The following is a 26,172-nucleotide window of genomic DNA, read 5'->3' as shown; positions in this document are numbered from 1 at the left end:
TTAAGGAAAGCAGGTAACTGTTGCTCTGACCATTGTAAATGAGGATGCTTACACATCCATTGGACAGTCATCAACACTATACGTCAGATAGCACCTTCAGGGAGCCTCCTTAGCACACCAACAATCACCATCTACTGCAGTTCCGCTCACTAACCTCCCTGCATGCAGGTCCCGTGTGCGTGGTAGCCCCTATTCTACAGAACCAGCTCCTTGGGGTCAAGAGTCGCACTTGATTCATCTTTATTTCCCCAAAGGCATAGTGCACAACCTCTCTGCACAAGGCAGGCATTCAGAGAAACACGAGGGAAAAGCAGTATGCAAATTGATGATTGACAAGTGAGGCATTCAATAATGCACATTCTCACAGCTGCCAGGGGTGGGCCGGTCCAGTCACAGCCGACCAGAGGCAGGATAACGGCTGCAGCGCCAAGCCACTTTGATCCCCTCCTCTAAAAACAGAATATTGTCAACAAAGGACAGGAAACAGGATTGAGCTATTTGGCTCCCAAAGATGAGATCACTAATGCTTTTAAGAACAACATGAGAAACACATTTAAGAAAACGGGGCCAACATAGCACGATTTCATGAACAAAATAAATCTTAGCAAAACCCGATGACAAAACAAAGGCAAAAGAGGGGCCAAGTCTATAGGAGGTGATTCAGTACCTAACAGAATGAGCTAAGTGACTGAGAAAAACTGCAATTTCCTTCCTAAATCTTTTAAAACAGCACAAAACCTCATCTTGGAGAGGAGTTAGACTAAATTTCCATTCAGTTCAGTTGAACCACCACTTCCAGTGAGTCCTGTTGGTCTGGGATTGTGTTAAGTGAGAGGGACACATCGTCAATAATCACGGTACTTGCCCAGCCCGTTCCAACCCCCAGGAGCTTGTGGTCCCGCGACAGTCAAAAAACGAAAATAAGCAACTTTTGAAATTTCAAGTGATCTTTTTAGTGATGAAAAGAAATACATGTTCACTGCAGAAAAAATCAGAAAAATGTAGCAAAAAAAGAGAAAATAAGCCAAATTCAATACATTCATGCTTTAGTCTAAACAATCCTCTGGATTTGTTAGAGTCCTTTATGAAACCTGATTTTTATTAACCAACCAATTGGCCATCATTTCTGCTTTTATACATTTTGATGCAGATATGCCTGCCGTAAGGTGGGAATGTGAACCGCAGCCAGCAGAGCTGTGACACTGCGGAGCTACACCAACAATATCCCAACACTTACAAACTCAGCCCAACTGCCCGGCCATCTGCCCCTCCACTCTTTACTTTATCCCCTCCCCCATATGAACAACCCATTTTATCAATGGCCTGCCCACCAATCATCTCTACCACAGGGCCGTGTCTAACATCTGAAAACATGTTCAAAACTTGTATCTTCCACCATTCCATACCAAAATACAAAAAACAAAAAAAAACCCTCCACAAAGTACAACTGACCCGGTTTCTCATCCTTGGCCTCTCCCTTTGTTCTACTTCTTGCCAACCTTTTTCATTGATTACCACTTCCATTCCTTCCGTCCCTCTGTTCCCCCATGTGACTGCACTACTCAGCCTTCATACCTCACCCAGGAAACAGGAGCCTTCACAACGGCCTCTGCCTCGTCGGGCCACCACAGCCTCTGCTAGCCCTCCTTCCCCTGCCCATGAACTACACTGCCCAAGGTGCCTTTCTAAATCACAATCTGCTCAGGTAAGCCCTGCTTTAAATCCTTCCATAACGTCCCAGTGTCTTTAAGACAATATTCAAATGCCTTAGCAGATTCTCAAAAAAAAAAAAAAATGAAATAAAGAATTTCCATAGGACCCATCAATTCTACTTGAGGGTATGAAAGCGAGGATTCAAACATCTATCTGTACACCCATATTCAAAGCAACAGCAAAAGGTGGAAGCAACTGAAGAATCCATCGATGGGTGAAGGGATAAATGAAACATGATATATACACACAACGGGATATTGGTCAGCTTTAAAAAAGGACATTCTGACACATGTACAACATGGATGCAACATGGACAAATACTGTATGGTCCCACTTTTATGAGGTCCTAGAGTTATCCAATTCATACAGACAGAAGGCGGAATGGTGGTTACCAGGGGCCGGAGGAGGAGCAAACAGGAAGTTGTTTAATGGATACAGAGTTTCACTTCGGCGAGATGAAAAAGTCCAGGAGATGAATGCTGATGATGGTTGCACAATAATGTGACCGTACTTAATGCCACATTAAGTGTACACTTAAAAAGACTGCATGATAAATTTTATGTGATATGTACTTTACCACAATTTTAAAAAATTCCTTATCAGAGGCCAACTCAAGACTTCCTCTTCAGTCTCATCTTTCCCTGGCGAAGGGCCCCTCCTCAGGCAAACCTCACACGACATACAAACATGCCACGGCCACCAGTGGCTGCTTCGACCAGCACACAGCTAACGAGGCTGTGGGTGCTTCCGGCCCAAACAATACCAGCTTACGAGGGCACAGGGACTGTCACGGGGCTGTGAGCACTGGAAAGGATGTTCACATAGAAGGAGGGGACAGGGTGTATCGTTCAGGGCAGAGGAAGCCAGTCGGAGGACAGGAACCAAATACACGTGTGCAGAGAGAAGCAGTGATGACAGACTTCGTGGGACAGACAGAAACACTGCCTGGGGTCCTGAGACGGGCTCTAGTTGCAGGTGCTCGAGAGCTTTAGCTCTAGTCTTTTAAACAAATACCCCCTGACTTGAACCAGTGAGTAAACAGACACTCCTCATAGGCAGCACGCCCTGAGCAAGCCAGCACACCTCCGTGAAACTCAGCTTGCTTGTCTCCTGCACCCACCCTGAGGAGGTTTGAGTTCTCCGAGTGCGAAGCCCCATTGCCAGGTGGAGTGGCTGGCCCACAGGACTCTGGTGTGGAGAACAAATGAATGGACGTGCAGTAGAGAGACACGGGCCATTCCTGTTTCCATCGTCTCTACCCTTCCCTCCAGATCACGACTGACCAAGAATAATGAGAGAGCCTCAGATGACACACCAGGAACATAAAAGATCAGGAAAGACTCAGGCTAGAAACCAAAGGGCAAGACACTTTCTCAGTATTTGTCAACTAAAGGGCAAGTGGAGTAAAAACTGCATTCTCCAGAACGGTTTACTCAAGCAGCATGGTTTTCAAAAGGGTCGGAGCTAGCGGGCCACACAGAACCACACGCGGTGCCCTCAAGGGCTCCCCAGAGTTTATATTTGGATCCTGCCATGCAGTTCCTCAGAGAAACTTACTCATGGCATTTACTTCACTCAGTAGAGTTGTCAGACTTTCCAGTCCTTTATTCCACAGTTAAAGCTACTACATACTGAGCATTTCCCCCTTTTTCTAAAGCTTTTTGTTACGAGTACTTAATAGACTGCTGATAGGATGGCTTTTGTAGAACCTTGGATTGGGGGGCGGGGAATCAGCCCACTCCTAGGCAAGTTCCATACAGTAAGTTGCTGACTTGTGTTCAAACCCTGGATGGCACACAGGACATGAAATTATCAGGCAATGACAAAACGGAATAGATTTGAACTGGGAGTAAAAAAAAAAAACAGCTGAAAGCAAATGGGAGTCCATAAATCATAAAGCAGACTCCAACCTTCAAAAGTTCTGTGAACAGGAAAGGCAATAAACTCAGCATTCTGGTTATTACCCAGAGGGTGCCTCTGCACAGGCAGAGAGGGGCCAAGAAGGCCTGGTGTCAATGCCAAGGCCTGTTCTGTCTGGGCATGGGAAGGTGGCCTTATCAACCGAAGCTGTCAACCAGGAGCTGGGCTGCGCTCAATCCTGGCACCAGCCAGTTATTAGATTTGAAAGATAGCACCTAGAACTTTCCAATTCATTAAAGTGACAGGTGAAAAAAGCTTTTTCCAACTGTGAAAATGACAAACACGTTATCTGGACTAATAAGAGGGATTGTTGAGTCAAAAATAACAGTGGCTGCTACGACAACATTGAAGGTTTTGGATTATAAGCTACAAACTATCCTTCCTGGTGTCTGAGCAAAATGTCTGAGGATCCCAAGCAAAACCTTCTTGTAACAGAGAGAGAAATGGACCCAGGTGTTGCACATGTGGTTCTGAAAGAGCCAGGGCAAGGAGGGAGCTTTCCTGACCTGGTTAGGAATAGTTTTTCATACGTATTATGTTATACACACCCTTCAAAGGAATTCCTAAGCCGCCAAACTTTTCAAAATACCCCCCAGTTTTTTACAGACAAGCTTCACTTCTACATTGGAAATGGGTAATTTTCTATAGAAGTTTTGTAGCAAAGAGCTTACAGAGAGAATTCCCTTTTGATCGACCCCAATGTGGTACAGCAAAAGCTTTGGGTCACAGACCCAGACTGAAATCCAAGAGAATTCTGACCTGCAAACTCCTCGGGGAAGGCAACCTCCATTCCATATGAGATTATTACACAGGCTGACTGAGAAGCCAAGCCCCTCCCTCTCAGAAGGCTTTCACTGGCTCCTTCCCTTCCCAATGCCATCTCCGCCTCTGATCCTGAAGAGCTCCCTGACTCTTCTTGTGCAGTCTTCTGGCAAGTGTGTCCAGGTAAATAACCTAGAAAGTTGCCTCATTTGCAACAGACATTCCGTGGGGTTCAACACCTTGAGGAGGAAACACAGCCAACAGCCCTGCCCCAGGGTTATGACCCCAGAGGAAGCTCGCAACAGAGTCTGGCGGGAACAACTGTCAGAGGGTGGGCCAACCTCAGGGAATGACACCCACTCCCAAGACTTGGTCTGAAAACCACCCCCAGCCCTTCTCCACCCCCCCCCACCAGCTCAGCACTCCTCACCAGCCAAAATCCTAGAAGGTCCAGAATGACCAGCAAGCAGCCCTAGCTTTAGGGGGAACCCATGGTCATGCTATCTTAATCACACTGGATGTCAGAATTAATGAGCTAATGTCTGAAAAGGCCTATAAGTTCCTGTGGGACAAGGTAGCCAAAAACTATAAACCACTGTGAGAGCCAGACACACAAACTCAGCTGTTAATTGGGACATGAGATGTGCTAATTATAACCCATAGACTCCTCAATTTCTTCCCTCAAGGCAGATTTTTAAAATTCCGTGAAGTTGAAAGTGTTTAGCTTGGCAAACCCAAGACCCTGGAACACCTAGATGAACGTGAAACTGCTCAAATATAACTGGCACACCCGGCAGCTCAGCCTGTTCCCAGCCAGCGTGCAGACACCAGATACGACCAGTGATCACTAAACTGAATCCAGCCACCAGGGGAAACCAGCTTCCTTCCAAGTGAACAGACCTGTGAATCAGAGGGTCCTCATCTCGTGCCATGTGCTAACATTCTCACCAAAGTCCTCCTGACCTTGTCCCCTTCTCCTGCTTACATCGATGGGCTTACACTTGATCAGACCATCCAGTCACTCAAGGTGCTCCCTGGAATTCAGAGTACAGTGGCTTGCACCTAGTAAGCACTCACACAGGGCTTCTTGTACCCATCAGTTTTGGTGGCCCCTCCAGACTGGTTTTTGAAGACAACTGGCTGGACTAAGATGCTCACATAAAATGGCCTGGGATACACCAGAGCAGAACTACCTTCTTTTGAAAAAGGAATCAGTCAGGCTCTTTTCAGTGACAATGGAGGGAAATGTACTGAATTTAATGCACCCTTGTTGTCTGGGCTAAGGAAGCAAGCTGCATCTGAGGGAAACATCAGCTGCTGCATTCTGCAACAGACCACAGAGGGTAGCATGACTAGCACAGCAGCTCCAGGATACGTTCCAGAAGATCCAAGTTGCAGACTCAGCGCTGCAGCTAGCTCACAGTGGGATCCTGGGCACACTGCCAATTCTGAGCCTCAGTTTCCCCCAAGAAGTCAACTGCATCATCTCCTAAAATCCTGTCCCAGCTTCCATCATTACTGAATTAACAAAAAAGGCTCAGCTGAGTTCCTGCATCTGGGGGTGAGCAGGCAGCCTGGGTCTGGTTACAGAAACTGTTAAAATCCAAAAATGCCAGTCCACGAGATTCTTTCTGAATGACGTTTACTCAGAGGTAGAAGAAAACAGCTCTCTTTATTCTGACCTCACCAAGAAAAAAAACAACGTATTAAGGGTAACCACACACAGCACAGAAAGAAATGCACAGAATCGACAGAATGATCGTAAGTAAAGGCATTGAGGCACATGTGAATGCGTTCTCTGTGTGTTTACAACTACGTGGTAAGCTGCAAATGGCATTGGCTATTTTAAAAAATTCATCTAGTTGTGCAAGCAGAAGGGGATCTGAAATTAGGTAAACTACACCGTAAAAGAGAAAAATACGCACTGCTCAACAATGGGTCTTCAGTAACACCTCTGAGCTTGTGTTTCGGAAAAAAGTTCTCCAGATAGTAAAAATTCAGAGGTCTAATACCTGTGTGATCAGAGAGAGATGTTTGTACATTTACATTAGGATATCATGAATGTTTATTAATTGAGAACTGATCAAACAAAAGTAGCTAAGATGTTCCCAAAAAAGACACTGATAATATAAATTGAAAAGGCAAAACTACATTGTCATTTAAAAAGAATTTTTAAAGAAAATGGCTTAACCACAGTGGGTTATTTCAACTAAGCTGATTAAAATCAATAATCATATCAGAATTTGGAAGTATTTTCTGGGGCAATTATTGTTCAGTTTTTCTAATGTTGGAAGCATTACTGAATTTAAAAGCAAATGCACTGTTATACTTCTCTTACATATCTCTAAATGTATTCTAACTATATTCTCTTAAGTATTCATGATGATACCCTATATAGCAAATTACCTACACGGCATGTCATAGCTAAATAACCCTTTTAAGTCACAAATTAAAATATTCACAAAAATGTGTGTCTACTAAGTTTAAATTTATAAATTTTACCTAAATTTGAATAACAGTTCTGCTAATTCCCAAAAGTTCTATAGGATATGGCAATATTTCATATTTATATAAAGGATACATACAAATGCCTTACACATCCATATGCACATTTTCTCCCTTAAATATAGCATATAACCTATAAAGCTATCCAAAAATCAACTTTTAAAGTTAATCAGTTTGACCATGTATAGAACTATACAACAAATTTTTCCAAGAAAAGTTTGATAAGAAATTAAATATTCAATATTGAACTATGTTGTCACACCTGATTAAGAAGAGTTCATCTCCTTCTACAAGTACTTTATCAAAAACAAAAAGGTTTTCATATTACAACATTATTACATTGTAAATCATCAAATTAAAAGGCATAAAAAAATTTACAATCTACCCTTTATCATGTTTCTCAACAGATAAGGTGGGTAGGCAGATAGAAGGAGTGATCTATAAAAGCCATAGAGAGTTTTTAAACGACATAATTATAAGGCCCCCTAGTTCAGAAATTAAAACTGCTTACCAACTTTTCTTCTCCATTGGTTTTTCCCACTGATTTAACTAGCACTTTAGCATTCCGTTCATATGAAAGGGAGAGACAAACATTCGTTGTGACAGGGAGAACACACGAATGCACAACAAATGTTTTGCGCATACATAAGAAGGGGAAAGGAGGTCAGTATCTGGTGGCTAGGAAGCCGGCCCCAGCTCCCATCCAGACTGCAGGACGATGAACCTCGTGGAAGTCTCTGCTGTGCCCAGCCTGCTGCTGCTCAGACCTGGGCGTCTGGTACGCACAGGTGGGGGGGAGGGGGGGGGAAGAAAGGATTAGAGACACGTCTACCAACTCCTAGGCATTAGCTTTCTACCTAGGAGGAAAAAAAATACTTAAGAGCAATATAACTGAGAAAACAGATGCCCACATAGGGCAGATAATTCACCTCAAACAGAGGAAGAGAGAGACTGAGTTAGAGGCGGAACTATTACCATGATACAGGAGGATCAGATAAGAATGGCCAAACAAACAGGTGGAACTTGTTCTTGACTTTTTGAGAATGAGTAGAATGTAGTTAAGCAGAAAAGAACTTTAAAAAAAGAAGACAAAAATAGGCAGAAGATAGTAACTAAGCAGAAGGTAGCTGGTGCCAGGCAAGACTGAGGGCACCCCCCAAGGAGCTTACAGCTGTGAGAGAGCAGGAGAGGGGGGAGCCTTCCACAGCCCATGTGCGAGGTCCGCCTGCAGTCACCGCTGACGGCAGTGCGGCCCAGGGCCCAAAGATGACTGAGGATCACTGGTGAGGGAGAGTCAGATGGAAAATAAAGCTGAGGACAGGCACTGTAAATAATGGGGAGTCACCACAAAAATTGTTTACTCAAGGATAGAGACAAGAAAAATGGTAAAGGAGGTTTAATCAGGGGCAGTCTGAATCAGCTGAGAGGGCGGGCGACCAGGAGCGGGGAGTGGGACTGGCAAGGCCGACTGGCCTCGAGTCATGCTGCTGTAGGATTGTGTTTATCCTGACGGGTACCTTTGTCTAAATGCATAGGAGGCGCCATACAAGACAGCAGCAGGGAATCCAGTTGGGGCACAGATTGAGTAGTTCAGGAGTAAGAACTAGGGTAGGACAAACAGAAATGAAAAAAGAGAAGAAGCAGATGAATCCATCATAAAAAGTGAGAACCTAATTTGATGGAGGGTATAAGAGAGATAGGAGGGTTAAGGAAACTAAAGAGGCTCTCTCGTCCAAGTGCATAAGGACAGTTTAGCTGATTGGTTTTTCAAAAAGCCAGATAAAGTTGGAAGTCACAAAAAAATGATACATACCTACACATATATCCTCACTGCAGGACATTTTTTGTTGTTAGAGAGAGAGGAAGGGAGAGAGAGGGGGAGAGAAAGAGATAAACATTGATGCAAGAGAAACATCTATCAGTTGCCTTCTCATACACACCGCGACCAGGAATTGAACCTGCAACCTGGCTCGATATGTGCCCTGACCAGGAATCAAACCCACACCTTTTGGTCTACAAGACAACACCCTAACCAACTGAGCCACACTGGCCAGGGTCCTACACCCTATAAAAATACATTTGCTTGCCACTCTTGTGCTGTAGTGCTGAGGCCTTAAGTACATGTCCACTGACTGTAGTGCCCGTGGTCTTTCATCACCCACCCTCATGGCAGCATCCTCCAGGTCCAATTTCTTTAAAGGGTGGGACTATCAGGACAACTGGGAAGCGATGTGGGGTGTATTACGATGCGGCCTCTATTACTCTCAGCAAATGCTCACTACTCCTCTACGGCAAGATTCTACAGCCCTGCCATGCTGAATTCAGGCACAGGGCCATAGAGGCTTCGCAGCACCCTTCCCTCTGCCCCAGGGATCAGCAATGTCCCCGAGGGGGCTGTTCCATCACAGTGTCAAAAGCAATGCAGAGCCAAGCCCCCACCTGACCTACAATGAACACAGGTGATTGTGGATTTTGCTTTGAGCCACTAAGATTCTCACTCAGGTTTTACATGACCACAACTGAGCCTGCCTATCCTGAAAGACTAACAATATTACTGGAAATACTTTTATTTCATGATCCCCCAAATCAGCCTCCCCTAAATCAGCTATCATCATTTTTAAAAATTTACCAGGTGGTTTCCATACCATTCAAGTGAATTTTCATAGATACAACTACTTTTTACACACAAATTTAAAATTGTTATATTAAATATAATACATACGACAGCTATAAACAGGTCTGGCATAAATGCAGTTGAGTCTGGGTGAGCATCCGTCTCCACAGTTGAGTCTGGGTGAGCATCCATCTCCACTGGTGGGAGCACAAACTCAGGAGCACATCACAGGGTAGCTCTGAGCACTTCGTGTGTTACAGGCACCCACTGACATATTTTCCTCAGGAAGGGAACGGCAACTAACCCAGCAAGTCTGGAGGTCACTGAGAGCTTGTACTGCTTCCTAAGCTGTGAGCCTAGACAACTGCACAAACAGTACTATCATGTTACCAGGTTACAAACCTGGTTGGTTTTCAGCACTATACCCAACTACCATATTTATTCTTTCCCAAATCTACAGTCAGAAGTGCTTAAGTCATTTTTAAAAAAGCACAAAAATAACACTTCAAACCCACAACCAGACATAGTCAAGAGTACAAGGTCACATGTCATTCCAATGACCTGCCTCTTAAAGATAGAAAGAATAAACATACAAGTTACTATTAAAAACTAAATTTGAGTTTCATATTTTAAAATTACATACTTTAAAACTGTTGACTGGCAAAAATGTTCCCCTCAAGGTCGCCCGGCAAAATCTGGGTACTTCTATTTTAGGTAGACAAATAGTAATTATATCCATAGTTTATGTACTTTTAGAAATCAGATAACCTCTTCAATAAAAATATGGACTTTCATGTAGAAATCATACTGATATATTTCAACAGACTATTGAAAGAAACACCATGTAAACTCATATACACTAGAGACCCCAAAACAACCAACCGTAGTTTAAATATCATACACTCACAAGTCAACTCTGACCTCTTCACCAATACCATGCATGAAAAGACTCCCTCCTCAGCATCAAACAGGATAACCTTAACCTCCACATAGTTTTAATTCAAAAAAACAAACAACAAAAAAAATATCTGCAGAAGAAAGGCAATGATACCGCACCCACTAAAATAATTCCGCCCAAGAGTCAACTGGAATAGCTATCCAACACTCAGTCTTATTTTAACCAAGGTGGGCTCTTGAAAAGGAAGGAACCAAAACTGAACTCTCAAGGGAAAACCATGAATTTGGGAAATGAGGTAAACTCAAATATAAGGTTCCCTAAACCCTGGCCTAAATCATTGTTCCCGCTATGTTGTGTGTACGTGTGTGTGCTTTATGCTCTGAGATAAGCAACCACGAAGGGGAGGATTACAAGTCATTCAGTCTTATCATCAAATAAAATTCACTACTAAGTGCACCTGACACAAACGGTCCACCTAAGGAAAGAATACTTTACCACAGGAGACTGAGTGATAGTTGAGAAGGAGCGGACGACAGATACAAGTGATTCCAGGAAGAGAAGAAAGCCAAGGCCCAAACCCTACAGAACCTGGACACCAGGAAACCAAGAGGTGAGGGGTGAGCCCTGAATAGCACCGGTCACCGAAGCCAAGCAACAAGCGTGTGACAAGGAACAGACAGTCAACAGTGTGGAGGATGAGGGAGCAAAGGGCAAAGAGAAAGACAAGTGGGTCACCAGGTTTAGATTCCATGCGGTAGGAGCTGAATTGTGTCTCCCAAAGTCTGTGTCCCTCCAAAATCCATATGTTGAAACCCTAATCCCCAGTATCTCAGAATGTGACTGCATTTGAACACAGGGCCATTAAAGAGGTGATTGAGTTAAAAGAAGGCCACTATGGTGGGCCCTAATCCAGTATGCCCGTGTGAGGACACAGCACGGTGGTCACCTGCAACCCAAGAAGAGAGGCCTCAGAAGAAAACAAACCTGCTGACACCCTGATCTTGGACGTTCAGCCTCCAGAAGTGGGAGAAAATTAACTTCTGTTGTTTCAAGCCACCCAGTCTGTGGCATTCTGTTATGGCAGTTCTCGCAAACTAATACACCATCTACCATCTACAACCCCTTCTACCAACTACCTACTCCTATCTCTTCCGCCACCGCTAAGGCTTCTAACAGAACTAGCTGGGACAGTCACCAGCCTTCCCAGGCACCTTCCCCTCACTCGGCACATGCCACTGAAACAACCTCAAATAAAATGTCACCACCTGTTGGCGGCCTACTGCAACCCCCTCCCTGAACCTCTCTCCTGCTCTGGCCTCCAAGGGGCCACTGCTTCCCGGCTGTCCACTTCCTACCCCCAGCACTTCTTCTTTTCCTGAGTAACTTTTCTTTCCTCTTCTGGTCACAAAACAGCATTCCGCAGAAGTCTATCACCCACCTTCCTCGACCCTCACTCCACCCTCTAAGCATTTCCAACAACATCCACAGCAACTTAAACCATACCTAGATGCTGGCGATCCCATCATCAACCTCGGGCGCTGGCCAGTCCCTCTGTTCCAGGTCCTGCCCTTCAAAGGTCTGCTGAACCTTACTCACTGCCTGGAGGCCCTACATCCTATCTGCTTCAGGCCTGACGGGCCAACCATTCCCGCCATCCCGACATCCTGACATCCCGCGGGCCAGAAACTTCCCCTGCCCCGCCAATCCAGTCACAATATACATCTCCTGATCAAAGAGGAGTACACAAAGTATTCACACAATCCCTGGCACAATCACTTCGTCCTCAGTATCTATTGCAAGAGAATCATCCAAAATATGGAAAGGGCTGTATGTAAAAAAAAACTCATCATAGTATTATATACAACAACAACAAAGAGATAGAAACAACCCAAATGCCCAAGAATAAAGGGATGTTTAAGGAAATTATGGTGCTCAGTGGAATAATACACAACTATAAAATTTATAGAAAAGTAGCTACTCTATGATTATAATCATTTTAAACCATACTAACAAAACGCTTAGAAAGGAATATTTAGAAATGACCATAGTTGACATTTCAGAGTAGCTGACTCAAGTGGTGTCTTTTTTAGCTCCATTTTCCAAACTTTCTGTAATGTTCTTAAAATGATTCTCTAGTACAAAATATCCAAAAGACAGTTCTAGAAATTTTGGACTTTCTGAACTAGTTGTTTCTAAGATAAATGGGAAGTTTACTATAGAATTTCCTTCAAATGCCACTCCACCTCCATGATATACCTGTTGCAACATCTAAAGCGAACTCCCACAAAATAAAGTCTCCCCCTAAATCCTATATTTGTAGCCCTCAGCATGAGATCCTAAAAATTGATCAATTTTTTCAAGAAACCCAGCTGGACACATAGCAGCTGCCTGACCATGGAACTGGGCTCGCAGCATCAGCCATAGTTGTTAACTGTTCTAGGAGGAAAAGACCACCGCACACAGGCGGCTGCCAAGAACACAAGCGTAAAGCTGGAAGAGGAACCACAGAAGAAGTGGCCTCTCTATCAAATGTGTAACAGGCTCACTGGCTGCCAGGTAGGGAGGGGCATTTTCTCCATCCAAGGAGGAGAGGCTTTGTCTACTGTGCCATCCTAGAGTCCAGGAGATCGTTCCTAGGTCACCTCTACAGGATGTAAAATGACGTTTCCTTTACCATTTTACCTCTACCTTTCTGTTTGTTTTTTAAATTGGCAATAAATAACAAGTATTAAGATTGAGCTGATAATTGTACCGTTATTTCTTCAACACTCATGCCCTACCCCTGGCATGCCTCAGCCTAACCCAACAAATTTCTCCTCCACGTATCGATGTATGTGAAATGAAACAGGCAAAAGCCACAAACGTAATACAAGATGTCACACCCACACCTACGCGGGTCTGTGATGAAACCTGACAAAGCAGTGTAAGCAGGCAGCCCCTCGACAACTGCTGCTTTACTCAAAAGTGGTGTGCATATTGTTTCGACTTTAAATAATTCCTATGATGAATCCATCTGAACAGTAAATGCCAAATTCTAGTTCTACCCACTCCAAAGACCCAGATTCTACTGTTAACAGTACCAGCAGAGAAAGCACATTCATAATATTTGCTATGTTCAAACTAGGCATCTGTGGTGGGAGATGAAGAACATTATAAATGGACGAATAAGGTACAGGAAGGCATCATCTTATTTAAATCCCTTCAACTAGGTTTTATATGCAACTGTGAAATTTCATTGACATCAGTAATTTTCCCAAGTAAATGGCTCTTCTGCTGACACAGGCAAGATCTTCGTCATACCTTCCTTGAAATCTGTGTCAGTATTAATCTGAGATCCTTACAGAATGCCACTGCTTAAGAATAAGTTCCTGTAGATGAAACAAACTTAGCTGGAAAGTCCATTTCTTCACTGAGAATTAGACAAGAGGAGGTACATGAAAGGAAAGTTGGAAAGCTCACTGAAGTTTTTAAAAAAGTAATTAAAGTCAATGGGCTTTTGAGGAAATGTGTCAGATTTGGCAAGCTTTTCTTTGTAAAAATATATTTTGGTAATTTTCCAGAATTCTGTTCTTCTAGTTTGGAAAAATTTAATATTCTGACACATAACAAAATGCTACCAACACAGACAACCCTGAGCAAAACAGGGTAAGAGGGAAAATTTAACTTCAGCATTCCCTCAGTCTTTTGGCCTCCCAGCCTGATTCCTGCTGCTTTTAGGAGGTCACAGGCCCCCAGAGTTTGCTGAGTGAGTAAGTGCATTCATTCAATCTTTCATCCATTCATTCCACGTGTGACTAAATAAAAGGCAACGTAATTTAGATTTTTGAGGGTAAGATGGTACGTTTACTCTTACAATTAAAAACAAGAAAGAAAATACTCCTTATTTTGAATGCAGAAGTGCAGACATCATTTCTGCATGACAGCAAGTAAAAGAGAAAGATGGGGTGTTGAAAGGAGGGGACCTTGAGGGGGAGGGGAGTAAGTGGAAACCCAAGGAGACTGGGTAAAAGATGGAAAGAGGCCCACTCGGGAGAGCAGGAAGAAACAAAAAGGGAAAACAATGACAGTAGAAGAAACACGCAAAGAAAGGAGTTTCACAAGAAGCTGCACGCTCATCTTCTAACATATCGGGATACTTCTGCTGAAGACTTCGAAATACGGTTGCATTTCTGCAACTATAAGCATAAACGGGAAAGCACTCCACCTGTGCCCGCGATTAGAGCAGCTAGACCCCAGGTGCCCCACCCTCGTCTGCCCACTTCAGGGAGCCACTTAAGCAATGGCCAGCCTGGCCTTTTTTTCATAAGATTTGTAAAGGTCACCCCAATCTACTATACTAACACCATTGCTGTGAACACTTTGGTTTATTCCTTTGCCATCTTCCTTCCTACACATTTTTCAGGAGTAACTGGAGTCCCATATCAAGTCATAAATTATATGCACTGCTTGGATTTGAATAGATCTGAGTATCTGGCCCTGAGGAGAAGGAACCCAGGAATCCATTTTCAGGAAAGACTGAATAGCAACTAGCATCTATACTGAGCACTTGCTCTGTGCCAGACGTTATTTTAGGCACTTACAGGTGTTAACACACTTAATCCTTATTATAAACCAAAGAAGAAGGCTCTTTTATTACCTGCATGTTGCAGGTGAGAAACAGGAATCAGAGAAAGATTAAGTTCCATGCCCAAGAACATGGGCCGCTAAGCAGAATAATCAAGTTTCAAAACCAGTACTTTCTCCAGAGCCCAACCCATGACCACTGCACCACACTGCCTCCCACTGAGACAAGGACTCATCACCACGTAACAGAGAGCCAAGCTCAGATCAAAGCCTCGGCCAAGGAGCAGCGATTCAGGCTGGACCCCTGCACCCATCCTACCCCAACCCTCCCCTTTCACACTCCAGCCCTCACTAGCCATTTGAAAAAGGTGCCATAGGGAGAGGGGAGAACGCTGAGCCAAAGGCGGAACTGCTCAGGGCTTCTCCCGACCTGGGAGCAAGGCCCCAGCCCAGTAGTGCAGAGCCTGGGACACTTGTGTCTGGCAGCCACCAGTCCCTGGGGCTACGGCAGCACTCAGATGGCAGAGCAGGGCCTGGGGAATGGGCTGTTGTCCCACTCCAGATACACCATAGCGGCTGCTCTCTCTGAACTCCGGCAGTTTCACTTGAGCAGGAAGGGGCACATACTGACCAAAAATAAATATTTTCATGTGATCATTATTTAAACAGCATTAAATACCACTATCATGATGATTTAGTAAGAAGTAATGACTTAAGTTATTGATTACCAAAATATCCATCAATCTACCATTAAAAAGCAAGCCCCAGCTCAGGGATGCTAGGCCTGTTTTTCATTGTCAGGAAAGCTCTTCCGTTCTCCTCTTCCAGAGCAAACCCATCCTTCAGGCAGCGACACAGGTGCTGGCTCCCTCAGGCAGGCCCTCTCCTTGCCCCCAGTCTAAAGTCTCCTTTCTCGTTCTCGCCGCATCCTGTCCTGTCCTTCACAGCATCTTCACAATCCCCAAATACATCACAAGTGTGTTCATTTCTGCAACGTTTCTCTGCCCTCGTTCTCCAGGAGAGCAGAAAGCACACCTGCTCTAGTCTCCATTGAAGACTCTGTGCCTACGACAGGCAGCACCTGGCATACGCCGGGCACCCGACCATTTGATGAGTGATTAAATGGATGCATGAAACAACTAAATGCCGCCTCCCCTCCTTACATCTAGAAGCGCTGTATGTAACTTTAAAAGTAAAGTGAATCACGACATTTCCATGACAGGTTGTTAGTTCATGCTCTGTTAGAAGAGCCACCAACTTCAGGTGCCAATAACAAGCACAAGTTTACATGTGAACTTTATCAATCAAGAATCACCTATAAATAAATACGAAATCAATCCCATTCTTGTATGCTAGCCTCACGGATCAGAAATGTGTTAAACAATTCCATTCTTGATGACCACAAAAGTGTTTTTAAAACACCGTGGCACACATCCAACCAAAGATGTACGAGAGTTTTACACATAAAATTATAAAATGCCACTGAAGGACATAAAAGGGCTAAAAACATAAAGGGGCACGTTAGGTTGTGGATGGGAAGCAACAAAAACATGAAGATGTCAGTGTAATTCCAGTAACACAAAACTTTAAAAGAACAAGCCACACACAAGAACCTGTGAAGGGAGAAAGGAATGGGACATGCATCAACGGACACATATATAGAAAATGGCATTTCGTGTAAATTCCAATAATTTAACTATAATGGGTGTACAATAGGACTTTCAACATTTTGACTGTTTCAAATATTTTCTCTTTTTTTCGGTCATAAAACAGGAAGTGCTATAAGTTCAGAAGAGCAGGAGTCTGGGTAAACGGAGACGATGGGAACAAAGCTGGGTTGTGGACGGTGTGCAGGTGTGAGGGGGGCAGGGGTTCCCAGGTGAAGGAAAAAGCCAGGAGAACACGGAGGTAAAAATCCGTGAGACATATCTGAGAGTGAACTCAGTGTGAGACTGACATAAAATACCGAGTCCCACAGAAAATCGGAGAGTCCGGTATCTAGAAACGGGACAACAAAGTAACTCAGCAGCATCCTCTACATAACGATCCCCCAGAAAAGTGGTCTACGGGTCACATAAATTGGGACATGTGTATCCTCTCTCTCCTTCTTGGAGACTCACGGTGCACAGTCACAAATGAAAGATCATGAGAAGTCGTTCTGCAAAGAAACTTATCTTAAAATGTTATTTGACAACACCTACTTGGCAAAGGAACCCTTTTTTACATAACATCCACTAACTTTATGGGGGTCTCTTTTTCTAACTTACTAACTTTTCATGGAACAACCTACTTTGGGAAACGCCACATTCTAGTAACCTGGCCTTTTAAAGGTTTGAACCAGAGAGATGCTTAAGGATCTGAAAATAAAAGGCAACAATCACCAAACACAACAACTGATTGGATGAGTGCACAGGTAAGAAGAGAAGTGCTCTGGCCAGCATGGCTCAGTTGGTTGGAGCGTCATCCCATAAACCAAAAGGCTGCCAGTTCAATTCCCGGTCAGGGCACATGTCTGGGCGTAGATTCCGTCCCAGGTTGGGGTGCATACATGAGGTGACCAGTTGGTGTTTCTCACGTGGATACTTCTCTCCCTCTCTTTCTCCCTCCCTTCCCCTCTCTCCGCAATCAATAAAAGAAAAACAAATATTCAGTACTTTTAAGTACAGAAGTAGGTGATGCTTCTGAAATCCAAAGTGATGACAATGATGAAATGCTATCAGCACAGTGAAGACAAAACAGGACCAACTCTTAAGTAATGGGCACCAAGCTGGGATTTAGATGGGTTTGGGAAGACAGCAAATTATTCCCCTAGAAAGAAAACTGAGCAAGAAGTTAAAAGACTTGGGTGGAGTCAAGTTAGCTTTATGAACCTGAGCCGGTCTCAAATACAAAGGAAGGGTTACAGCAGTGACCTTAAAGGCCCTTTCAACTTTAAGACTTTACCATTGCAAAAATCAAAACACCAATGAATAACCAAGTTCGACCTTTAAAGAAGGTGTAAAATAAACAGAACACAGGATCACAATAAACAATTCAAGAATTGAAACATATGGATTTAAACATATGGGTGAGAGCTTTTTAAGAGGTTATACCATTACAGATGCTTAAGAGACCTCCCTGCAACCCATAAAGCTATCAAGTCTAACTCCGGCCCCCTCCCCCAATGTCAGAGAATACTTAGTATTCTGCTTCTGCAAAACACAGATTCCTGAATCCGACTCAGTGTGGCAGTTCATATATTTTAATGGATGCCTCTCAACACCCTGAAAATTTCGGCAAGTGAGAACGTTTTCCTCGGTGGCTCACCACATCACAGGCAGACCAGAACTGTGCTCTGTGCTAGGGGACTGCAAAATAACCAGCGTGCGAATTGGCATAACACCAGTGTTTATAAAAATTAAGCTTTTCCTAAAAGCATTTAGGCTGGACTCTAACATGAATAAACTCTTGAAGCACTTTCAAGGGGAAAAAAGTGATCAGCTAGGAGCCAAACATATCTGCAATGGGAACATTGTGAGTGGGGCTTTAGGGTCTAATAATATGGAATTTAAAAGGAAACAGCACTGAGGGAGGAGAGAGGAGGTGAGCACTGGAAAAATGTAAGTAGGGCCAGCAGGAATTCTGCAGTTAAGGTTCTTTGAGAGGCTTCTTTTTGGTTAAAGAGTGTGAAAAACGCTCTCCTGAAACCAGTGAAAACGAGCAGGCAAATGATGGGCACACACTGCTACAAAGCCAATAATTAACAGTCTGTTCCCTTGTCCCTTCAATTCAGCTCTCCAAAATCTCTTCAAGGATATTGAATTCTTTTCTTTTCTTAAACAAGTTCAAAAACTTGTGATGTACAATTTTGAACTGCATTTTCATTTTAACACAGCAAAAGGAATGCAATTTCAAAGCATCGTGAGTCGACGCAGGATTAATTGGGAAGTCCTGGGAAGGCCCAGAGACCTGATCTCCTCTTGGCCCCTCCCAGCTATTGAGGAAAGCCAGGCACCTGGCATTTTTAGAAGCTCAGAGTTGTCGTTTATTTAATAAGCAAAGGAAGGATGTCAATTTTCACTTCTCTCTAGATCTCGGTTTCTAAGAATATAAATCCATACCAACTCTTTTCTTCTCCTCATACAAAGCCCTATTCCCTAAGTCCCAGTTCTGCAATGCCTCTCACACCATTTCATCCACACACACATCAGACCCTGAGCTCCAATCAGATGCCCTGCAGCGTCCTGCACTCAGGTGGAGAGAAGACCAAAGGGCAGACAACCCCCCTGAAAACTCCCATCTGACCGTCTGATTCCTGCAGAGAAAGGTGTGACCAGGACAGGGTAAGGAAGGTCACCAAGCAGGACTGGCTCTCAGTCTCGCACTCGCAGCTGAAGCTTGTTTCGCAAGTCTCCCTCCTTTGGGGAAAGGGAGTGATTGATGCAGGATGGGGAAGCCAAGCACAAGACTCAGAAAAGAAGGAGGAACTCAGTAGCATTCAATCAACTCTCCCATCTCTGGACTTGCCAAGAACACCCACAAGAACCCTGAATCCTGGCTGACAAAGGAAGCTAGCTGGGTGGGAGGGAGACCCCTTAAAACTAACTCCTTAAAAGTGGCCCAAATCCTCAAAGGACACTGCACCATGAGGCCGTGTGTTGTTCTGGGAAGCACTCAGTCTTGGGCTTGATGTGTATCAGCCGTGGGCAAGTTTTGCAAGCACCCCATACTTAATCAACATATAAATGTCATATAAAATATGAATGATTCATTCTCTGGGGACTTAGCACTTCTTGCCCACAATGCAAATATGCCTGAAGTCTATGAAGAGCCTTAGTGGCATTGAATCAGCAGCCTTGCTGAACTTGGGATGAGGATGGGATACTGGCAGGTGTGCAAGGGAGGAAACAGGAGGACACCAAGAACTTGCCATCTGCCAGGACTGACCACATTATTCAACATCTTCTCCCAAGGAATGGTACCTTATACATCTGCAGGGTCCAAAAACAGATCCTCCACTCTCCTCTGGGGCAGCGTATACACCAGGATGATGCTCCCTAACACCCTAAGCAATCCGTCCTTCAAAGGTAGGCAGCATCCGGAGACCTACCCCTGCCACACCATCAGAGGGGAGAAGAAGAAACGAAGGACAGGGAAAGAGTAGGTATTGTGTTCAGTTTCTTCCCACCCTCCTGCTTTTGTTTGTTTTCAGCTTTTGTCTTGGCAGCCAGCGTGTGTTGGTGTGGCCTTGGTCACCACAGCTGTCATGGCTGTTTTCTTCATTTCACCAGCATCTACTCCGGGCACACGGTTCCGCCCCACTCTATCCTGGAGGCATAAAAGATTTCCTTCCTTGCTTTTTAATGAAGTCAGTACTGACAACTGACAAGAAACCTACAAGAGGTTATAAGAGTGTGATGCTGGGGGGCATCCTTCATCCTTCTCAGCCGGGAAGCTGGGAGCTGCTCCCTGTTAGAACTCAGTAGACCTTGTATCTGCATCTCTAAATATCCTGTGGAGGGGACCTACCTGGTATGATGAGACAAGAGTTACTATACCTACTCCACATCCTTGAAGATCCCAAATGGTGCCCTAGCCGAAAATAACTAAACAAGTAAAGGTAGAACTTACCTTAGAAACAAAAAAGTCAATATTGACTTTTCCCTTTGCCCAGCAACATTCTGAGAAATCCATAAACAACTGATGACGCCATGGGTTATAATCCATTTTACTCCTGTACTTGACTGTCATTCTTGGGTCAAGGTCAGGTACCTCTGTCCAGCACCACCCTCCATTCCACCCAAAGACAGATACCACTTCCGTTGATGCCTAAGCTCATTCACTTCCCCTGTGGGGAAAAGATGAGCACAGAAATACTGTGGAATGTATGTTCCCACAGAGCTCAGAAATTTGATGATCTCAGAGGATATTATAAAGAAAGACCCCTGACACTTTCCTAAGGAAGAGTGTCTTCCGTAAAAGGCGACTGCCAGGGCAAAAAGCATGTGCTGGGAAAATCTATGGCCTGCTGCTGCTGCGTATGTTTCCAATTCTGATGTCTCATTTCCTCTTTATAATCACATCCCTTCCCTTCTTATTTCTCTTCTAAAAGGACACTGGCATTACATCTCAGTGAAGAAACAAAATGTGGTGCTCGCTTTGGCAGCACACATACTAAAATTGGAATGATACAGAGAAGCAGCAATACGTGGTGTTCTTAATAAAGGCTGTAAAGATAAAAAGGGCTATATGAGTGTCAATAAATATAAAATGCTTGCATACTATATAAGATCTCCTCAACTCCACCACTTTTAAATGTTTCCAAAAATGAACTTATTTTTAAATGTTGGCAGCCCAACTCTTTAACATAAAGTTTCATTCACATAAAGCTTATTTACACAGGCCATAACACAGCACAAAGCTTTTTAACAATACAGTTTGAAGAGTTGTGACGTCACTAGTCTGGCCTTCCAAACTGATCTCACAGTGGTTTTTGGAAGAATCAATTATGATACTACATGCAAGAGTGATTTGAAACCTGCAAAGGATTAATCAAATGGTTGTTATTCCTATTATTAAAAGATACATTCCATACAGAGTATACTTAAAAAAGAATGGACCTTGGAATCAGAGATGGGGATTCACAGCTCTCCTCCACCACTTATTAGCTACCTGCGTGAGTAGGGTGTACGAGTCACCTCACTAAACGTCCTAGGCATCAATTGTAAAATGGGGAGGATTCACAGAGTAATGGATGCAAACCCTTTGTACATACTGAACACTTACTAAATGGTAGTGACAATTATTATTAGGCCGCTTAATTAAAATCCAAATGTCCAGCTATTGAAAATAGAAGAAGAAAAAAAGGAAAAGAGGAGAATCTCACCCAAAAGGAGGACAAATGCTAAACACATGGATCCTCTATCTGGATCCTTCTTAAACCAACACCACCCCAACCCCTCTCCTTCCCCACTGATGTCAGAAGCTCTTAGCTACTTTGCAAAACAACCCATCCCTCGAAGGGGGTGCAGCCTACAGTGCGACGGCCATCAGCCAGCTTTCAGCCAGCACCCAACTATTAAAGAGGATCCCCCAACCGTGTCTCCAGTGACAGTAACAGCGTTCTGCTTTGCATTTTGTTATATTTCAATGAATACTTGGGTGGAATCTAATTATGCTATATTTTACAAAACAGTTCACAACATAATGAAAAGTCCAAATAGCTAGATAATAATAACCAAGAAGTCTCCCTCTGCTCACTGCCCGTGGCACACTGTTTTTTGCCAGCTTTCTGGTTGGACAACATCCCACCTTCAACTTCACATCATAATGGCTCCTGAGGACAAGTCCCGCTGCTTTTCAGCCTGAAAATATGACCACATCCCCCACGAAAAAGACAAAACCTCAGCAACAGCTTGTACAGCTCTTTTCCATTACCACTTACTTAGTGGGCAAGCAAACATTTTTTCCCCCTAAAGTAAGCTCCTAATTTGCCTTCTAAGCTTAAGAGGCTTTCAAGCTTGGTTCACCCTAAAATGAATGGCCAGTGGGGTGGTTTACAGGTGGACCCTTAGTCTTGTCAAAGAGGTAGCGCTGGGTATCTCCCAGCCCTGCCTGCAGCCAGAAGGCTATCACCGAATGTCTCCGAAATTATCCGCAGTAATTCTAACCTTCAGTTTGACTTAATTCTAACCTTCAGTCCGACTTTGGGATCCTTCCATCAGTGTCCCATAGGCACAAACCATGAATGCTTGGAAATGTCAGCCTCCTCCCAAAACAGCTTTGCTCGGAGTACCCCATTCAAAAAGATACTCACCATTCAATCCCCCCGGCTCTCTCCCCAGGTCAGCCAATCCTCTTGGGTTTCTTGATTCCAATCTAAGTAAGAGTCACTTAACCAATGCCCAGCGTATTACATTTAATTCTACCTCCCCCTAAAAAAAAAATTCCCACTCACCAAAATAGGAAGTGTTCTCTTTCTTATTTCAGATGACCCACATTGGGGGAGAACACAAAAGCCTGGCTCCTCCACTCAAAACCCAAACGTTGGTGTGGTGTGTTTTCTGGGAAGACTGAAAAAGGGTTTTTCAATTCAGTGTTACATAATCTGATTTACTTATTTAGCAATGTCTAATTTTCTGGTGGTTTCCCCCCAAACATTACTGGAAAATTGTTATACTATACTACATTACAATGGAGAAAATTATTTCATGTCAAAATCAATTTCATAAAATTTGCCTTCTACCCATCCGAGCCAGTATCCAGGAGGTGCATACACAGGTCCACAGGCACACACATACACTAAAACACCCTCATTCATAGTTTTACTTTTTTTTTTAAGTCGTCTACCACTGTAAGTAAGAAGGTTTGATTTCATCAAACTAACGTTGGGGAGCGCCTAGAACTCAGGGAAGCACACAACTTGTTGCAGCAAGAAACGCTCATCCGCGGCCTGAACAAAGCATCACAAATAAGCTCCAGAAACCCACAGGACCCTTGGACAAAATGTTGTGTGTTTGTCATTAACTCTTCAGTGCGCTCTCATCACGCCCTTCCCAACCCTCTTCCCAGCCCCAGCACCTTCCAGGACTGCCGTTCCAAATCTGGTTTCCATTCCAGCCCCGCCCCCTCGCGTTCCCTCTAGGGGACAGTGAATCAATCCCGTCCCGAGCAGGAAACCAGACCCACGGCAACCCCCTCCGCTGCGGTGGAACAAAGGAGAGGAGTGCAGCTGCACGCGCAGGAAGCCCCATCGGGCTCTGGGCCCCTTCTCCCCCGCCGCCGCCGCCGGGGCACGCCGCACCTGAACCCCACTCCCCATTGTTCTCCCTCCCCTTTCCTTCCCGGAGGAGGCCATCCCGTGCCCTTTCATAGAACCAGGGGGCCAGGAAACAGCTGTGGGCCAGAGAGATGGACGGGACGTGGGTGAACAGGAGGAAAATCAGGATTACATTTTGCCCACAGGTACGAGGGGAATGGGGCAATAAAGAGGAACTTAGTTTACAAGCCCTCTCTCTCCTATCAGACCCCGTAGCAACTGCGGAGTCACCACCACCACCCTGCGCGACCTCCACAGTGTGCGGGTTCTCGCTGCAGCGCTTCCTCGCCCGGAGGAAAAAGTGATGCAGACCCCGCTGACCCGCGCGGGTAGTGGCGGGGCCACGGGGACCCCAGGCACAAAGGCAGGGAGCGTACGCTTTACAGCCCCTCGAGGGCCGCAGCGGACTCCGCAGGGAAGACCGGGGAGAGAGGGAAAGAGCTCGCGCTACCTCGCCGGGCTCCACTCCGCCTCTTCGTCGTCCTCCCTCCCTGGGGGCGCTCCGGAACGTGGGCTGGCCGCGAAGCAAGGGAGCTCCCGCAGTGGCTGCTCTGCGGACGCTGCTGGGCGGGCGCTGTCCCGCAGCTGCCGGCCCTTTGCGCGCTGGGTCACCGCCTCCACGCGCCGCGGCTACAGCTCCCGTGCGCGCTCGGCTGCAGAGTGCTCGGCGGCGGCGGAGTGCGCGGCTGCGGCGGGACGCGCCCGGCCACTCCCCTCTCCGGGCCGGCGGAGGGGCTGGCCCAGGGGCGGGGGCGGCGACCTTGCAGTCTGGGATTCGCCCCTCTGCGCGCGGGCAAGACCCGCAGCCACCGCCTCCCAATGGACTCACCTCCGGCTTTCCCGTGCCGGCTGCACAGCGCCCCCCGGTGAACGCGGGCGAGCCTCTGCGCTCGGGGGCAAGTCTAGAGGGGACGAGAATGGGAAAGAGGACAGCCGTCCCTCCCAGCCCCCAAGGAAGGCACTGTTCTACCATTTTTACCTCCGGATTGACTGTAATATAGTAACTGGGGCGCCGGGTCAGGGGATAACAACTAGAAGCCAGCCTGGGGGGCAAACGCCAGGAAAGCGTGAGAGTGATTCCAATTTTTCCTCCGCTTCTGGATAAAAAAGTTTGAATACCCTAGAATATCATAAAATATTAATTTGACCGACAGTGAAAAAAATGTATGGAGTGGCAAAGTGTACTTTTACTTACACGGTTTTTACTATTAACCCACTCAGCCTCACATTATGCTAAGTAGACAATGGCCAATTATATTAACAGAAAATAAAAGATAAAAGAAATTTCAAATACCATATATATCTGAACACAGTTTATTAACTGGCATTGGGTAATGATCATTGATGGGGTAGTAATGTTGAAGGGGCCAGCAAAAGAGGACCTCCAGCTCCTCACTCCAGCCGGCCTCTTGCCTCTTGGTAGAATTTAGAACAAGCCCCAGGACCCGGGTCCTGGTTTCCTCATCCCCAGGAGGGAGGAGTGCTTGTCCAAAATTACTCACTGGGTGAGTTGAGGATTACTTGACTAAGGTGTTAAAAGCAATGTAGACATAGTAATTATTACTCATAGTTCTAACTACTTTATCCTATAATGAAATAAATTGCCATAAATGGGGCCAGGTTTAAGTGGACTGACCTATATCTGGAAACTGTCACTAAAATGAGGTGAACCAAAGAATTCAGACCATATATAGTAACTGTTCCCACAGGCAGAAGAACCACAGGCACTGGGATTTGTCAAATGCCACCAGTAGAATTTGGAAAGGTGGCAATTCCCCATACTGTATTTGCTTGGAACCGTACTATCACTGATGACACCAACAAGCATCGATTTTGATCTGCAGAAGGCAGGATAGTAGTCTAAGCTAAGACACATTGAGTACCAGGTACTTTTTTTCTTTTTCTTCTATAATCTTCACAAAATCCCAGGAGGAAAGTTTCTCTCCCAGAATAAGTAGTTCTTGTTTTATAGACCAGGAAAGCCAAGAACAGAGAGATCTTCGAGCTAAAATGTGGCTATGGTGATTAGAAGACATGTCCACCAATTCTTTAACACCTCTCCCACTGAGGCGCAGTGTGTAATTGCCTTCCTCTTAAACGTGGTCTGGACTTAGTGACTTGATCCTAATGAACAGAATGGAGCAGAAGTGATGCTACACAACTTCTGATTCTAGGTTGTAAAAGGAGCTATAGCTTTTACCTGGCTCCCTCTTGGGACATTCACCCTGGGAACCAGGCTGCCATACTATAAGAAAGTTCAGGCCACATGGAAGGACATGTGAATGTGTTTTGGCTGTTGGTGCCAGCCGAGGACCCAGCTTACAGCCAGATGAACTGCCATTCATGTGTCTTAGCCTTTGGGATGACTCCACCCCAGTCACTGACTGACCAGACTGCATG

General features: G+C 44.9%; 1 protein-coding gene across 5 annotated transcripts in view; it reads right to left on the bottom strand.

Annotated features, from left to right (window-relative positions):
- The window catches only part of MYO1B (myosin IB), a 165,872-nt gene extending 141,421 nt beyond the window's left edge, over window positions 1-24,451 (bottom strand). For 3 of the 5 annotated variants that reach the window (XM_045198272.2, XM_045198274.2, XM_045198278.2), the window contains exon 1: window positions 7,412-7,431. Coding sequence is in view for 1 of the 5 variants with exons in the window: in XM_053918882.1 (XP_053774857.1) it covers window positions 22,771-22,773 (3 nt within the window). In the remaining 4 variants the exon portion in view is untranslated. Of the gene's footprint in view, window positions 1-7,411; window positions 7,432-22,770; window positions 22,792-24,223 lie in introns of those variants that run through there. The other 2 variants (XM_024563936.4, XM_053918882.1) reach the window with 2 other exon arrangements.
- Window positions 24,452-26,172: the final 1,721 nt, after the last annotated feature.

Source organism: Desmodus rotundus, chromosome 2 (genome assembly GCF_022682495.2).
Source record: "Desmodus rotundus isolate HL8 chromosome 2, HLdesRot8A.1, whole genome shotgun sequence".
NCBI lineage: Eukaryota > Metazoa > Chordata > Mammalia > Chiroptera > Phyllostomidae > Desmodus > Desmodus rotundus.
This window is presented reverse-complemented; position numbering and strand designations above follow the sequence as displayed.